The sequence below is a fragment of the Cyprinus carpio genome, chromosome A22 (genome assembly GCF_018340385.1).
Source record: "Cyprinus carpio isolate SPL01 chromosome A22, ASM1834038v1, whole genome shotgun sequence".
NCBI lineage: Eukaryota > Metazoa > Chordata > Actinopteri > Cypriniformes > Cyprinidae > Cyprinus > Cyprinus carpio.
In genome coordinates this window covers 9,933,673-9,951,182 of record NC_056593.1, presented here as the reverse complement: position 1 = coordinate 9,951,182, position 17,510 = coordinate 9,933,673, and the positions used below count along the sequence as shown (strand labels likewise).

At 34.0% G+C, this 17,510-nt stretch overlaps 1 protein-coding gene across 2 annotated transcripts; it reads right to left on the bottom strand.

The window, feature by feature from the left end:
* Positions 1–5,293: 5,293 nt before the first annotated feature.
* On the bottom strand, positions 5,294–16,714 carry LOC109047821 (myocyte-specific enhancer factor 2B-like). Of its 2 annotated transcripts, none has more exons than XM_042711829.1 (9): positions 16,558–16,714; positions 12,030–12,112; positions 11,416–11,618; positions 10,691–10,813; positions 10,431–10,611; positions 7,021–7,184; positions 6,273–6,369; positions 6,033–6,135; positions 5,294–5,812 (listed from the first exon to the last, which is right to left on the bottom strand). In XM_042711829.1, exons 2-9 carry the CDS (start codon positions 12,082–12,084, stop codon positions 5,482–5,484), a joined length of 1,257 nt encoding a protein of 418 aa, XP_042567763.1. In that variant the 5' UTR covers positions 12,085–12,112; positions 16,558–16,714; the 3' UTR covers positions 5,294–5,481. The 2 variants fall into 2 exon arrangements, with proteins under 2 accessions (XP_042567763.1, XP_042567764.1); XM_042711830.1 differs by having other exon boundaries at positions 7,039–7,184.
* Between the last annotated feature and the right edge of the window lie 796 nt (positions 16,715–17,510).

Sequence of the window (17,510 nt, the reverse complement as noted above, 5' to 3'; positions counted from 1 at the left end):
AGCGACCGTTCTATTGCTCGCATCCAAGTGTAGAACAACTGTTGTGAATTGGGTAATATCCGTCGACGCAAAAGGTACCACCACAAACCATAGAAAATGCCCAAAAGGCTTGTATTATTCTTTGGGAAACATGCGAATGCACAATGGTACTTTTGAGTTAAGACTTAATTAAAAGGTTTTATTATTTATTTATACTTCAGCAAATCGCAGTGCTTTATTACAAATACCGAAAATTTTGTGTTTTAGTATTATGTATTAAAGTGGAATTATTCTATCAAAACTGTCTATTTTGTATTTAAAGTATTTCTATTTTGTCATAATTTAAGTATTTAATTATAAGCTCACTGGCGCCATCTAAAATTGAGCCCAAAAGTGCGGAGTTGAGAACCACTGATTTAAATAATGGAAAGTGTTGGCAAATGATGCCCTTATACACCAATATCATTTAACATATGTATGGCATACTACTCAATGTTTACAAATGCAATTATTTTTGTTCATTATAAAAGAAAAGGTTAGGCATACAACGTGTCATGTCAACAAGAAGCATTCAGATTACTGATATGTTTATGTGGCGCCTCTTGTAGCCTGATAACAAGCTTCAGCGACAACAATACTTCAGGAAGGTACATGGTGGTATACATCATTCGCACAAACTGATGACAAGCAAGCAAAGAAAATAAAATATTACATATTATATAGGTAATATATGGTAGAAATAATGCTAATTAATTTTACTTATTATCAAGACAACAATTCTCTTTTTTTCTCATTAAAATCCCTTTGGTTTGAAAATAGAAAAGCAGTCTGTATCCTGAGTGGAAGACTACTTTATATGAGAAAATCATTTATGACTCTACAGTAATTTAAATGCAATTCTAAGCACCTGGTAACTCAGGGATGTGGTCCAAAATAGCGTTTCTTCCACCAGCACAATATCGTCTAGTGCAAAACCTGCAAAAACAGTTTAGCACTGTAGTTTATGGACTGGAATTCTATTTCATTTAGTACCTCTGCCTTGGATGATTTTTTTTTTTTAACAGAATGTTATGGTGTATTTTAAATACTGTGTTTGCTATATGGCTGATGACGTGTAATATACAGCAGTCCTAATTATTTTACCCAAATGTTTCATGAATAATCATATGTGAGGTTTTAATTTGTTTGCCTGTTATTAAACTACTGTCTTCAATCATAGAATCAGAGGAAGTCATCTGGGATTTATATCATTTAAGACAGTAGGCTTAAAACAAACTAATAATTGAACACTTAAACAATTTATTTATCATTTTCTAATGTCAATCAGCTTTCATTTGAATCAAAACAATAAACTGATAATTAAAAAAGAGACTCTTTTTGTGTTTCCATGATACCATCTTCCATTATTTAATTTATTTTGATAGTAAGATGTACACAATAGTAACTCAAAATAACTATATATTTTACTGATCAAAATCTGTACTAATTAATTAAATAATAATTGCAAACCAAATATGAGTATTCTTTTGTTAAAGGGGAAAATTATTACGCAATGCAGATAAACTCAACTTGGTAGCCAGCTTAATCAGAATGGCTGATATATATTTGTCTATCACTACTAGTTACTTTTGTAGTGTTCATAGCTAATATATTTCTTAAAACTAGTGAATTGTTCGGGAAATGAAAAAAATCGGTGCATGGTCTCATTTAAATGACATGCAAAATATTATAAATGCTAAACATGTTTTTAGACAATTGAAGTGTGTTTATTAATTAAATACAGTCTGTCATAATGGCAAATCCTTTTTTTAAAATGTACAACTCTCCTGCTAACATGAAAACCCATATTCCTCCATTGCTTTGCTCAAGCCTTTAGTGTTGTGTCTGAAAGATGACATGATTAATGGCTGATAAAATGTGACTTCCACAGAACAGACAATGTCCCATTCAAAGGGTCAGATGGTCATATATCTGACTAGTTTATTAGCTGGTGTGTAGTAATATGATTGGTTTAAGTCATTTATGACAATATATTTTGTGGCGTTTTTCCAGCTCTATGGACATATATTTTTATTATTGTACATCTAAAAAAAAAAAAAAATCTGCAAAAAATTGGTTGTTTATTTGTACATGGCCCATATAAGCCATTTTCATTTCTTTACATATGAATGTATATTGTTATGGGGGTATATTTGAAGCATTATAGGTAGATATTCATTAATTGCTTGGTACATTTGTGTCTATACCCTCTGTCTCGCCACCAGACAACCCAAGAACGTCTCATCTTGAACTCAGACGGATATTTTTTTTCCCACATAGGGTTGGCTGATGACACGTCTGGAGGCCGTGTCTGGCTTAATGAAGTGGAGGGTGACGGGGTTGACATATCTATATAATCACATTAATTATGTGCATCTGTCAGGAGGCCCAGTCTGAGACCTGACTGTTGCTATAGGGACTGGACCGAGGACCATTCAGACGTGCCCCGCAGACTCCCCCATTGTCCCCCCGAGACCTGCCCAGAAGAGACCTCTGTAGCCCTCTTTTCCACTATGGAAAGGTAGGGTGTGCTGACAAGCCGGAGAGATGATAATTCCAGCCAATTTTCTGTTTTTTAACAGCTGAAGGGGTTCAAAATGGTGTGGATGGGTGTCTGAGAAATGGGCTTTGAATATAATTGTGTGTAGACACAGCAGAAGTGTTCGTATTATTACGGTATTATAATCAGTATTGTACATAGTAACAGGAGTGAACTGACAGAAACAAACATCTGCTTGAATATCTGATAACACACTCATTCTGTCTATTTTAAAAAGCTCAGCATTGTGAAGATGATGTTCATTTATTGTTATTCATATGTCAAACTATTAAGGATTTAGACTTGTGTGTCTTTCAACATCTTTTTTTCAACATCAGGTTTTTAGACGGTATACTTCCCGCCATGTTCAATTTGAAAACGAGGATATACGTCCGTTAGAAGGCCGTTTAATGTTAGGCTATTTTGACTTCGTTACGCCAATTAAAAATCAAAAATATTCAGATGCCAAACCCGGGTTTTCAAATGAATATTACCTCATGTAAACGTACAGTCCTTCAACAGCTTTACCTCGACAAACAAACGTTAAAAATACGTATTTCCAAATGGCTTTCATTGGGTAAAACTCTGGAAAACGTGGTGAAATTTAAACGTGTTTTATGACAAAGCACAAAACGTTGACTGACTGTACCTTACAACCTCATTTTCATTTATTTCAAGTTTAACCTTACCTGTACTTCGACAGACACACCGGATGCGACAGTTGAAGTCTGTCTACACTGGACGCGACAAAGCGACCGTTGAAAATCATTTGAAATTTGTGTCAGCACGTCATAAATAGAACGCAGCAGCAGTATTCTATCGGGGATTGACAGCATCACTGATTATAATGAGTTCTATTGCTCGCATCCAATGTAGACACGGTGTGAATTGGTAATATCCGTCGACATAGTACCTACAAACCATAGAAAATGCCCAAAGACTTGTATTATTCGTTGGGAAACATGCTAATGCATGGTACTTTGAGTTAAGACTTAATTAAAAGGGTTGTTATTTATTTATACTTCACAAATCATTGCCTCATTACAAATACCGAAATTTTGTGTTTTAGTATTGTATTAAAGTGGAATTATTCTATCAAAACTGTCTATTTTAATAATTTAAAGTATTTCTATTTTGTCATAATTTAAGTATTTAATTATAAGCTCACTGACGCCATCTAAGTGGGCCCAAAGTGCATGGTTGAGAACCACTGATTTAAATAATGGAAAGTGTTGGCAAATGATGCCCTTATACACCAATATCATTTAACATATGTATGGCATACTACTCAATGTTTACAAATGCAATTATTTATTCATTATAAAAGAAAAGGTTAGGCTACAACGTGTCATGTCAACAAGAAGCATTCAGATGCCTGATATGTTTATGTGGCGCCCTCTTGTGGCCATGATAACAAACTTCAACTGACAATACTTCAGGAAGGTACATGGTGGTATACATCATTCGCACAAACTGATGACAAGCAAGCAAAGAAAATAAAATATTACATATTATATAGGTAATATATGGTAGAAATAATTCTAATTAATTTTACTTATTATCAAGACAACAATTCTCTTTTTTTCTCATTAAAATCCCTTTGGTTTGAAAATAGAAAAGCAGTCTGTCCTGAGTGAAGATCATTTACATGAAAATCATTTATGACTCTACAGTAATTTACACTATGTGAGGAAAAACAGGAATCACATTTCTAAACAGGGTCAGCTTTAATTTGAATGCTGCTCTAGTGAAGTGATAGTATAAATAAAAAAAACTGTACTGGTTCTGATTGAAACTGATTAATAAAAACATCTGATTTATGTTTATGTATTTAACATTAATGAGGAATATGATGTGTTTCTTTTTGAAAAAAAAAGGAATACCATCTCCCAATAAAATAAAAAATACAAATCCAAACAATTTCAAGGAATACAATTTAAAGGAAAATGAAAATGATCTGAAAATTTACTGACCCTTCGGCCTCTGTTCATCAGAACAGATTTGGAGAAATGTAGTATTACATCACTTGCTCACCAATGGATCCTCTGCAGTGAATGGGTGCCGTCAGAATGAGAGTCCAAACAGCTAATAAAAACATCACAATGATCTTGTGAATTGTAAAGCTATTCTTATTCTAGTAACAAATAAACATAAAGAAGTTTTTCATTTCAAACCATTGCTTCTAGCTAAAATACGAGAACCATAATATTGCATTCTCCACCATTGTCTCGTCTGAATCAGTAGAGTAAGTGTGCAATGATATTGCATTGTTTAAAGTTGTATCGGTACAAAGCAGTTGTAAACATATATGTTGGTGGATTTTGACGAGCGAGGACAACAGGGGATGGACTTTTTCACTGGAGGAAGCGTTATTATGGATTTATGTTTTGGCCAGAAGCACCATTTTTTTTTTTTTTTTTTAAACAAGCAGCTTTTCACTTCACAAGATGTTAATTGAAGGACTGGAGTGGTGTGAATTACCACGCTTATTGTGATGTTTTTATCAGCTGTTTGGACTGAAATGTGCATGTCAAGTCTGATGCGGTCAAATTTCATGCATTCCGTTCAAAGACTTTTGACCCTGTCCACCTTCCATATAGCAATCGCCTGACCTACTTGCCTTTATTTACTGATATGACATAAATTCCGCACAAACTAAAGATGAAAGTATGCCGTTTCCTGGGTAATGGTTATCTTTATTATTAATTATTATTATTTGATTTTGTGGTTTAGTGGTTTGGGAGTAAGCAATGTCATTCTGACAGCACCCATTCACTGCAAAGGATCCATTTCTCCAAATCTGCGCCGATGTAGAAACAAACTCATCTAGATCAGGCATTGTCTGAGGTTGAGTCAATTTTTAGCTAATTTAAATTTTTGAATGAACTATTCCTTTAAGACATTAAAAGAAATGGTTGTGGCAATTATCTTATCCATCCATTACTGCCGTCAGGTTGCTTCAGAGGCTGGTGGCTTTTCCCCTCTCTGGGATCTCTGTTTGGGCCATGCTGGCCGGAGTAACTGCTCTTCTGTATCTCATCCCTCTCCATAGCTGTGTATTCCTCTGACGGAGGGCAGCTGGTAACTTTGGGCTCTTCCATTGGTGAGTGCTGCAGCATGTGATGGCTGGGGGGCGTGGCTGAGAGCATGTGCTCAGGAGAGGTGCGCTCTGATTTGATGATCATGGAGGGGTGTGGTGGCGAGGAAGGGGAGGAGCACTGGGACGAGTACGAGCAGTTTCCTCCTGATGCCATCCTGTGGACAGTGACATGAACATGATGTGCCGACATTTGAGTGTCAGAAATAGTTATAAATAATTATATAATTACAAATAAAAAATAATTATTAAATAATTATTAAACAAATAAATACATAAATCTAAAAGTAAAAATGAAAATATAATATAATAAATAGTCTACTTTTTATGCTGATTTATTGTATGATTAATATGTATTGTAATTAAAAAATGTCTGACCCAGGGCTGATCATGGACTGGTGGGCCTCCTGATGAGACAAATGTTGCCAGGTATTCATAGAACTGCGCTGAAAACCCAGAGTGTAACTGGGGTGGTTGTATTCTAAAACAGAAACGGACTGTTAGTGCTTCCTTTTAAGGTTAATTAGAATAATACTCAAAATCTGTAACATGCATACTGTTGCATGGAAGTATTTATAATTTTGTAGAAAGTGCTCTGAATAAAGACTGGGCCCCCACCTGAGGCCCCATAGTTGGCCAGACTGTGTCCCAGTAAGCCTGTCTTCCCCATCGCCATCATGTGGCCCCCAGCATTCATACTCTGATAGAGTGCTCTCTAGATGGGAACCAAATGAAAAGAAAATTGAAATGACCACAAAATGATTCATATTATAAATATCATAATGCTATATTACATTATTGATATGACAAATATTAATAATATAAATAAATACAATATTATATTAGAATTAGAAATTGAATAAGACTTTAAATCAAATATTTTCATACAGTAAATACAAAAATTTATAAAATTGCTACGCAAAATCCTAATATTATAAATTCATATTATATTATAGTATGTACTTTCATGAATTAATATAATATACAATGGATGTGACAAATATGAATTTTATAAATTGATATAATATTATTTAACAAATTAATAATATAATATAATTACTCAAAGACATTAGTTACTGGACATGTAAAATTATCCATATTATAAATAGATATTATATTTCAATGAACTAATTTAATATAATATACTGTATAATTTCATCAATAATTATATTTGAATGTACATGTGCAACTTCTCTTTTATGCATTTCATAATGACTGTCAATGATTTATTTATAAAACGTTGATATAAGAGTCACCATGAAATAAAGATAAAGTTGCCTCTTCCTCTGCATTAAAGTTCTGTACAGTGACATATGTAAAGTTCTGTATAGTGACAAAACAGTAATTTCAGTGTATAAGTGAGTACTTTTGTAGACTCTCTCACAACATTGGCCAAATTGCTGCGAGTTCCACACAGTCCGCTGTGAGCATCAATACGTCGTCCATCACTGGCCATATTCAGAGGGGGCGGAGACTTCATCTCCAAGGCTCTGCTCAGGTTGCCATGGGAGAACATCGGGTAGCCCAGACCTTCACAGTCATATGGGAAGTGAAAAACAAGATGTGGTTGAAATGATTTTTTCAGTTTCTCTCTCCCACTCTCTCTGTCGCTCACTGAAAGAAGAAGTTTTCCTTCTCAGACAGTGTTTATTCACTATCTAGTCTTGACACCTGTATGGAAACATATTTTGCTGATAAATGTGAACTTGTCATCATGTGATGGCTCTGAATGTCTTGACAAGGCTACTTTCAAAGGAAGCATTTTATGCATCCTTAATGCACACAATTAAATGATATTTTGAAAGATTCTGCATAATTTAATGGAATTACAGGTGGTTGGAAATGGGAAAAAAAGCTTGTCAAGTGACATTTTCCTTGATTTTCTTGTTTTCTTCACATTATTTCCTATTTAATAGCAGTCTCTTTAGTGACACCATTGTCCTCTTGGTAAATAATTACATATTTTTTAAAAAAAAAAAACTTTTTTGAATTTTTATGAACAGTATTTTCGCATCTGATAGACAGGCATTAAAAAAAAAACAAAAAAAAAAACAATAGTTTAACTCCAAAAAATTAGTTAATAATTTCACTCTTAATCCAAACTTTCTCAGTTTTTAAAAATGTTATATTTTTTATCAATAAATAATAATCATAATAATAATAAATATAAATAGATAATATAAATAATAATAAATGAAATAAATATTTCATCACAACTCAAATTTCATGTCAAGTTCTCAAATACACTTTTGAAAAGAAAATGTTATGAATTGTCACAGCGGTAATTTTCACTCAAAAATATTGAAATGAATTGTTAATTGTCATTCTTCATCTGGATTTTCATAGTTTTATTAAAATATAATCATATTTTTGTCTGAATTTTTGTCTGAATATATAAATGTTTTAATGTATGTAAATAAATAAATAGAAATATGTTTGAAAAGTACACAAAATAAATGAAAGCATGGTAAAAAAATAAATAAATAAATAATAAAAAAAAAATATTGACCTTTGACCAAGAAAAAGAAATTATGTTAATGTAAAATGTTAAAAAAAAAAAACCAAGCACGGGGATATAAAAGCACAAATCATTGAAGTAACATCCTCACACATCAATAAGCCTGGACGTCTACCACTACATCAAACTATTTCTATTTCTTTTCAAGACCACTCTCACAATTAGTAGCTGCATTCTGATGCATGTGGCTCTTTAGCTTGCTTTTATAGCGCTGGATTCTGACCACAGGTCACGCTGAGTAGAATATTCCCATGCAGCACTACTAATAGTAATATGGAGATGAAGTCCAGCAGGTGTGACATTCTGCTCAGAAACCACAGCTCTGTCTTCAGCTACGGTTTCATATATGTGTCTGTATGTGTGCGTGGTTGAGAGGGTGGGCTGTTTCACATATGAGACCTTCCTGTGCGCAAATACTAAAATACTCTACTCGGGGAGCGTTCCCTATTGTATTTCTGTGTAACCCCATCCGATAATGACTATAATAAGCACAATACGGTAAACAGTTTTAGTGGTTGGTCTCCACAAAATACTTAGCGCAACATAAATACAGTTTGTGTGGTGCATATATAGTATTTGTGTAGTTACAGTATTTGACAAAATTTAATAATGAGCAACTACATCATAAAGTACATGTTCTTGGCTTACTCCCAAACCACTATGGCCTATAATAATTATTAACATTTTAGAGAAGAATTTCCCAGGAAACGGCATACTTTCATCATTAGTCTTCGCGGATTTATGTCATATCAGTAAATAAAGGCAAGTAGGTAAGGCGATTGCTATACGGAAGGTGGATGGGGTCAAAAGTCTTTGAATGGAACGCATGAAATTTGACCGCGTCAAAATGCACTGTTTGTCCACATTAACATGACATCATGCACAGCAGCCAATGAAATTGCTGTGTTTGAGACTCTCTTTGCTTATGTAATGCGTGGGTACATTGGTGTTTACAAGCATCAGACTTCATGTTTATTCATGGAAGATGTTGTAATGGTACACTGCATTATGCAAACATCACACACTATATTTCCTCATAAGGGATAAATCAAGAAGTAAATCTACTTTAAAAAGTATTACATGTTTCGAACACATCCAGAATGTGCACGTTGAGAGATATGTTCAAATTAGTTTTCTTAACATGGTAAAATTGTTCTACTTTACACATCCTATAGAAACTTATGCCTTAACATGGCCAGAATGCTGCGTTAACGTGGACGAACAGTGCATGTAGACACGGTCAAATTACACACATTCCATTTAAAGACTTTTGGCCCCACCTGCCTTCCATATTTTTTATTCACAGTGGAATTAGTTTGAAGCCACAACAACTAAACCGCAAATTAAAAATAGTTTGCAAGTAAAAAGGGAAAGCAAAAGTACCCATAAATAAATCATGAATCAACATGATTTGCATAGAATCACATCTGCTGTGCATTGACTAGGTTCAAAATATAATGTTTAATTTCTAAACCAGTTCCACTTGCCTATAAATAGTTTTGCCATCTTATTTTGTAATGCTGAAGTAGGCTATTTTTTGTGAAGGTGCAAGACTTCCGATTCATTAGGTAAATGACTAGAAGAATAACAATGTGCAGTAAACGGTAAAACTTTGAGCTACATCCTAGTTTGTTTACAATTACTACAATACATTAAATACTAAATACATTGCAATATCAAGCAGCAGAGCCCGCTGTTTTGTAAAAAAAAAAAAAAAATTATATAAATAACTGGAATAGAATGACACCGGAAACCTTTCACATTCAAGTTGCAAATGCCCGTGCCCGCTTTTACACTAAAAATAAGGTGCATAGCTTGCACCTTTATCTGATATGAATAGCAATCGTTGTTTCCGATGTTCGAGTTGCCAAACTTTTTGCGTTATTTTAAAACAACTGATTTCAACGAGTCAAAACACAACAGCATATAAGCTATTTCTACTTGCTGATAAGAAATATCTTTCGGATATCTACCTTTCTTTATTGTTAAAGTTTTCATGTCGCTATTCACATTCACACTGATAAGCCATAAGATTCATCCATGGAGACGAATATCAACTCATGTAATTATCATAATAACGTTCCTTCTTCAAAAACTAGCAGTTGTATGTTTCAACCGCTAGATGTTATCTACTTTGTTTGCTATTACACGCATACTATAACTTTAACTATAGCCTTTTTTAATACTGAAGGATAAGTGTAGTCATGTTTACAAATATTTGGAAATGTCTTGGCCATTTTAAACAATATGGATGTTACCTGTGTGCGGTCCCATGAGAGCTGGATGGGAGTTGGAGCTGACAGAACCGGTTGAAGCCAGCCTGTTACACAAAGGTTTGTAGGTTGGAGTCCGATGGGAACCTAGGTTTGGACTGGAGGAGCTGCTGTAGCCGTTTTCAGTACTTGCACCCATCACTTCTGAAGGCAGGAGCGAAGGAGCCTGTAATTGGATTTACAGCATCACTTTAGACATATGTGTCACATAAACACATGTGTGGTTCATTTTTGATTCTACTAACATAATAGCGCTGGCGAGTGATGGAGAGGTCCATGCCGTCGTGATATTTCTCTGTTCCCGTGGTCACGCTATCTTCCTGATCAAGCTCTGAATTATCCAACCCCAATCCTTTCCTTCTCAAAGTCTGGAGCACTCAGAGAAAAAGAGGATGAAAAAGAGGAGAAAAGAGAGAATGGTATGAAATTGGGGCAAAGGAGAGGAAATTGGACCAGGACATGACTTCGGCTGAATTTGAACCTCCATCTCTCATATGAGCACCACAGCTCAATATGATATTATACTCGGCTCTTTATTATTATCAATGCTGAAAACAGTTAATATTTTTTGTGGAATATTTTAGGACTCTTTGATAAATAGAAAGTTAAAATTGTGGCATTTTAAATGTCTTTAGTGTCACTTTTGGTCAATTTAATGCAAAACTATTTCTTTCAAATCAAATCTTACTGATCCAAAACGTTTAAATGGTAGTATGTATTATATATTTATAGAAAATAATACTAAATAAAGCATTTTCAGTAATGGTCTGTTTTTTGGCCTTTACTTCCAAATATACAGGCATATCTACATGATAACATCTCCTGCTTCATCTGCAATCACAAACTTGTGGGACTGTGTTTAGTTATGTTTCAATTATATCAAGCACAGTAAAACCCTGGTGGTAGCTCATCTGATTTGGTGATATACTAATAATGAACACATTTCAGAAGGGAGTGATTTGGCATGTACCTCCAGTATGTCAGTGTTTGTACGGCTCTCGTGAGGTTCACTGTATTCGGTGTACTTTAACAGCACTTTGTCCATATCAGTGCTGGCATACTGGAAAAGACGGTTAGTGCTGTTGAAGATGATGAGTGCGATCTCACAGTCGCACAACACGCTCAGCTCGTAGGCCTTTTTCATCAGACCAAATTTGCGCTTGGTAAATGTCACTGAAGAAGAGAATAAACCACAAGACTATTGTTACAGAAACTTCTGATAGATGCTACAAAGCTATCATGGTTTGACATCTCACGCTCTTTTCTTTTGGAGTCTTTTTTTGGACATATGTCTTCTTCACCTCATAGCAAAGCCCATGCTTCACACCTCAAGATCTTTAGCCCTGGATTAAAATATCACATTCTGATGTTGAGCAAAGCTACCGTCTACCATTGATTTCTTTGTAAGAATGGCGAAGGTGTGAAAACATTGCATAATTTAGTCCTAATGGTCTGAAAAGAAAGAAAGCCCCATTTTTTTTGTCATATAACACACACAAAAAATGTCATATTATAGAAACAAAAAATGTTCTGATGTCATTTCATGTTGAATTTAAACAGCATATGAAATGAAACAAGTACAAACCTGTCTATTTCGCTGGTCAAGAATCCGTGAGATCTGTATTTTCTTCCGCCCCATGATGCTTTGTGTTCGGAGCGGGTTTTCCCTAGATCAGCAGAAGGACAGAATAAAAAATGTAATTTATTAGCAGAAAGTGTGCCGTTTTTATTTATATAAACTTTTGTTTAAATTTTTTATAATAATTTACAGAAAATAACAGTATAATATAAAATAAGAATAATACAATAAATAACAAATAAATAAATTATATTTAACATTTTAAATATAATATAATACAATAAAAAACTTACAATATATTTACTAGTAAAATATAACTATGCGCACAACAGTTCACAATTCATTGGCACTCATTTTGCTGCAGTAACATCAGTATATGTATTGTTTTTTTTAAATATAGTGAGAACCACTCATGAGTGATGTTTTCAGCCAATACCAACTACCAGCCCAACTTCTCAACCACGAATTATGGACGTTTGTGTACTTATACCCTCAAGAGGGTCAGCTAGGAGTAAAGTTAGCCCAGGCACACCGGCTAACACCCCCAAGGTCTGGGTTATCCCAACACAAACATGAACATTTCCACAGGGCTTGGGTTAAAAATATGTCATCTCCATTTAAAGGTAGAGTAAAGTTAGCATAAGCGTTACAACCGCACTTAAAATAATAGTGTGATACGATGAAGGGAAGGTTCCTATCCACCCCCTGTTCTCCCATGAGCGAAATGGACACCAACCGTTGATTTTGGGGGTTTTGTTATGTACAGTTTCCAGGTTGAGGGTCATCAGTCATTGGAAACTGAAAGGTTTGTCAAATGCTAGTGGCTAACGCTAACACTCTGTTTTAATCTGTTTTCAAATAACATTAAAATTCTCCACTCAGCAAATCTGCTTTGCTATTTTCATGCACATTTGAAAAGTGAAGTCACACTAGAATGATGCTAAATTACGAGTAGCTAACCCAGATAGCACACGTACGTCTGCAAGATGTCTGTTAAAGATCGCTTCATCTGGAAAGCATCTCTTGTGTACAAACATCTGACAGACGTCTCTAAGATGTCAGCTTTACATACACTCTAAATCAAAAACATCTTACAGACATCTTCCAAACGTGTATTTGACATCTGATAAGAAACGTGCTATAGATGTATTGCAGATGAGCAAAAATGTCTTGCAGATGTCAAATAGACGTCTCCATGACATACGCGCGCTATAAGGGAACATTTTTGTAAGTTACAGTATTCTAGCAGCTGACATAAAAAGCAAAAAACCCGAAGTAGAAAATATATTCATATTTCTAAACAAGAATGATAGTCATTTGATGTCGATAAGAACCGACATAGCAAAAAATCAAGATCTCTAGTATGTACGCTAAGCTTGTTGCTTCATTTGACTTTAAAACTTCACATAGGGCTATAAATCAGTGAAATACAATCATAAATTTAGCTTCGCTAATGTATCAGCTATCAATTCCATTGGGAAATTTCTTTCAGATCTACCCCTGCTGTTAGTATAGTGGCTAACGACTAATGTAAAAGCCCCAGGACTTCAGCTATGCTACTTTTTCTCTCATATTAGGCATGTGTAACCTCGTCTATTTTTAAAATCTCAAAGCTAGTGGTTTACGGAGAGAGTGATGTTGTTCCCACGATCCATGAGTGCCCGTTGCCCTCACACCCACCCCTTGGCACAGAGATGGACAAGTGGAGGAATCCTTGTTTTGTGGCATTATAACCATATAAAGAGAATACCAGTATGTTATTCTCCGTACACACACACACACACACCTAAAAGGCTTTGACAGGTGGCCTGCATCACTGTTGGGCAGTTGATCATGAGATATAAATGTAATGTGAGGAAGTGAGAAGCATTTGTGACAAGATTGCTATCACCAAACAATGTGTCGGGCTAAGTTTAAAGTTCCTCAAATTTGTGAATGCTTTTGCTCGCAAATCAACGCGACTATAAGCATCATTACACTGTTTTGTTGTTGTTTTGAGCTTAAGAATAATCAACAAACTGATTTTTGATAATAGTATCAACACATAGTATTAACACACTAACTATTTTACGTTTTGAAGAATTTGTGTGATCTCACTGGTAACACATTGATGGTGGCGTAATTAGGACTAGCGAGCAAATAAAAGACCCAGTTTTTCCACAGGAAAAAAAATACACACTCTTATGGAAATTTGAAGCTATTTTAAGTTTGGGCGAATTGCTCACAACTTCGTAGAATCTCATTTGTGCGTTTTCATCAATCTGCTTATGCCCCACTGACAGTTAGTGTGCATATATATATATATATATATATATATATATATATATATATATATATATATATATATAATATTTTAAAATGTATTTAAATACATTCCATCTCAACATGTATTTTAACAGAGGCAACCTTTTTTCCAAAATCCAGTACTTCTTGGGTTTCAGCAATGCTACATTTATGCCAAAAGAAATTATTAAGAAAACAAATTTAAATAGCTTGCACACAATAAAATAATGATAAAATGTTCGTTAATTATGCTGCTAAACTTACTTCATTTAAATTAGCTAATGCATACAGCGAAAAAAGATGCAATATGCAATAATGCAACTATTGCACCTCTGGATCCTGTCTGCCTTTGGTGTCGTTCAGCTTCCTGTGAGATTTTCCCAGAGGCCAGACAGTGGAAAAGAATACACAAACAGTGGCAATGATACGCTGACGGGCTCCTGCAGAGCAGCACTCGCTCTGGGGCCAGAGGGGACTAATTGCTGGGTCCCTCATGGGGGCAAAGCCATCAGAGTTCCAACAACAAACACCTTTGTCAAAACCAGTCAAAGCCGTTTGGGCAGGGGGATGAAAATAAATGAGCTCTATATCACTAGAGCAAAAAATTATTTGGTAATGGACGTCCAAACTGTTTCAAAACCATATGCAACTGGCACCTGTAGAGTACAGACAGTTCAGCTGTTGGTGGCTGAAGCTCATGGTTGGTATGTGCGTGTATCGGTGGGATGAGAAACCTGTGTGCACCAAAAATAGCAAGTAAGATTTGTATTTGCATACCAAATGACAAGAGCAAACGGTCTAAGAAACTCAAGAAGCAAAAGCATATGCTTTCGAAATGATTATAGCACAACATTATCGTTTGTTTATGGTGCAGTAAATGCACATCAGTAAATACATTTCAAAATACGCATGGTTTCTGTATTTTGCAAAATGCAACATGGTCCCTAGGGCTTAAATTGACATCCTGGTGCAAGAAAATCTGTTAGATTACAGATATGTGTTTTGTGGTGGATTGTACCCTTTAGTTGACCTCTGTAAACTGTTTGAGTGGCAAAGCATGCAACTGCAAAGCTGGGATTGATTCCCAGGGAGTGCGTATATTGAAAAAATTTACATCTAGAATGCAATATAAGTGGATTTGGACAATAAATAAATAAAGAATTTGCAAACTCAATAAATATAATTGGGTATCCCTGGTATAATCATTTTGAAACAACAAGGAAACTGCACTAAACCTGTTAATCTGCTGAGAAAAAAAAGCGTTAACAACACATTGTGTAATAAATAATGCGTTCTGCATTCGTTTCTCGTGTTCTCAAGGTAACACATTGATGGTGGCTTGATTAGAATTAGTGAAAGAAACAAAAGGCCTAATCTACTTTGCTACAAATTTTAATTGTATACATATATCAAACTATTACATTATTTTGTAAACATTTATATTTATATATGTATGTATGTCTATATATATATATATATATATATATATATATATATATATATATATATATATATATATATATATATATGTATGTATAGTATATATATATATATATATATGTATATATATATATATATATATATATATATATATATATATTAATTGTAATATATATTTGTATTTATAAATTGCAAAATAATTAATACTCTTATTACTACTATTATTAATATATTATTAGAATTAATACAGTATTATTTTAATATGCAGATAAAGCTATGATATTATTGTGCGATACCCATTGTATGCATATTTTATTTATTGTATGTATGTGTGTGTGTGTGTGTAGCAAAATATATTAATTATATTATAATTTATATTATATATAGAGCTATGATTTTTTTTGCCAATACCCATTTATATTTATATTTTATTGTATGTAGGTATTATGCATGTATGTATATTTTTATTTATCCAAATACTATATTATAATTAAGTAATACTATATTATATATAGATGTAGTAATATATATAGATGTACTAAATATATATATATATATATATATATATATATATATATATATATATATTTATATATATATATATATATATATATATAGTCTCCTCTACCATGCTCAGCCATGTAAGACTAAACATTGCCCAAATCACATTTGATTTTAGTATTCATTTACTTAACATGTTATGGCTACAATGATCATGTGTCATTTAATTTAACTATACTTTATAGCTATAAACTTAAACATTTTTATACTACTGAAAAACAAACAAACAAAAAACAAAACAGATCTTACCTGGTTTTGACAGATAACCAGTCGGTTGAGTCGTTAAGAACAGTATCACCAGTCTGCAAAAGAAGATGAATCAGCTGAATGGACGAGTTGGTTGAGTTCACATCACCTGATGATCGTCGGGAGCTTTAGACAGCAGCGCATCTCCAGCTGTTCATACTGTAGCAGCATCACTCGGAGAACACCACGCCCCCTCGGCGTTTTCATTGGCTGAGAACGACGCCAATCTACTACAGCTGTTCCTACAACAACAGCATAAGGCAGAAAATGCCACGCCCCTGAGACGTTCCCATTGGCTAAAAGAGACGCCAATCATTTACTTTAGCGTTTTGCACCCGCCTGTCTCGAGTTTTATTGGCTGCAAAAGACGCCATTATTTTTAATATCTGTCATTCACTGAATAAAAATCTCCTCAATACACATTTAAATATTTAGCGGGTTATAGTTTAATGATGTATAGGCTAGTTGAAGTGAAATAGCGAAAAGATAAAGACTAAGAACATTGTTCTTTTTATTTTAAGCATATTAAACGCTGAAAATGACAGTGATGAAGCTATTAAACCAGTTTGAGTCGCCTATTAAAATTAATTGCGCATCAGACACATGATAATATCAATCCAGCATGAACTGCAGAAACCGAACTGAAAAAGCCTTAATATTTTGAGTTAGAGAGACATTTATTATTATTTTTTATGTATTATTTTGTTTAAATACAATATAATAGCATATAATATTTTTTTATAATGTGCTGGAAGAAGTTTCAGCCTTTAAGGTCCAAAGCTAGAGTCTCTGAACAAAACTTAATAATAACATTTATTTAAAAAAAAATATTATTAGATAGAAAGGCAGAAATACATTTATATATGTAGAAACGTCAGGAAAAGGTTATGAAACTTAAAGCCTATATTACTCTTATAAATCTTATAAGATTAGGAGTATACAGACTCCTAATTTTT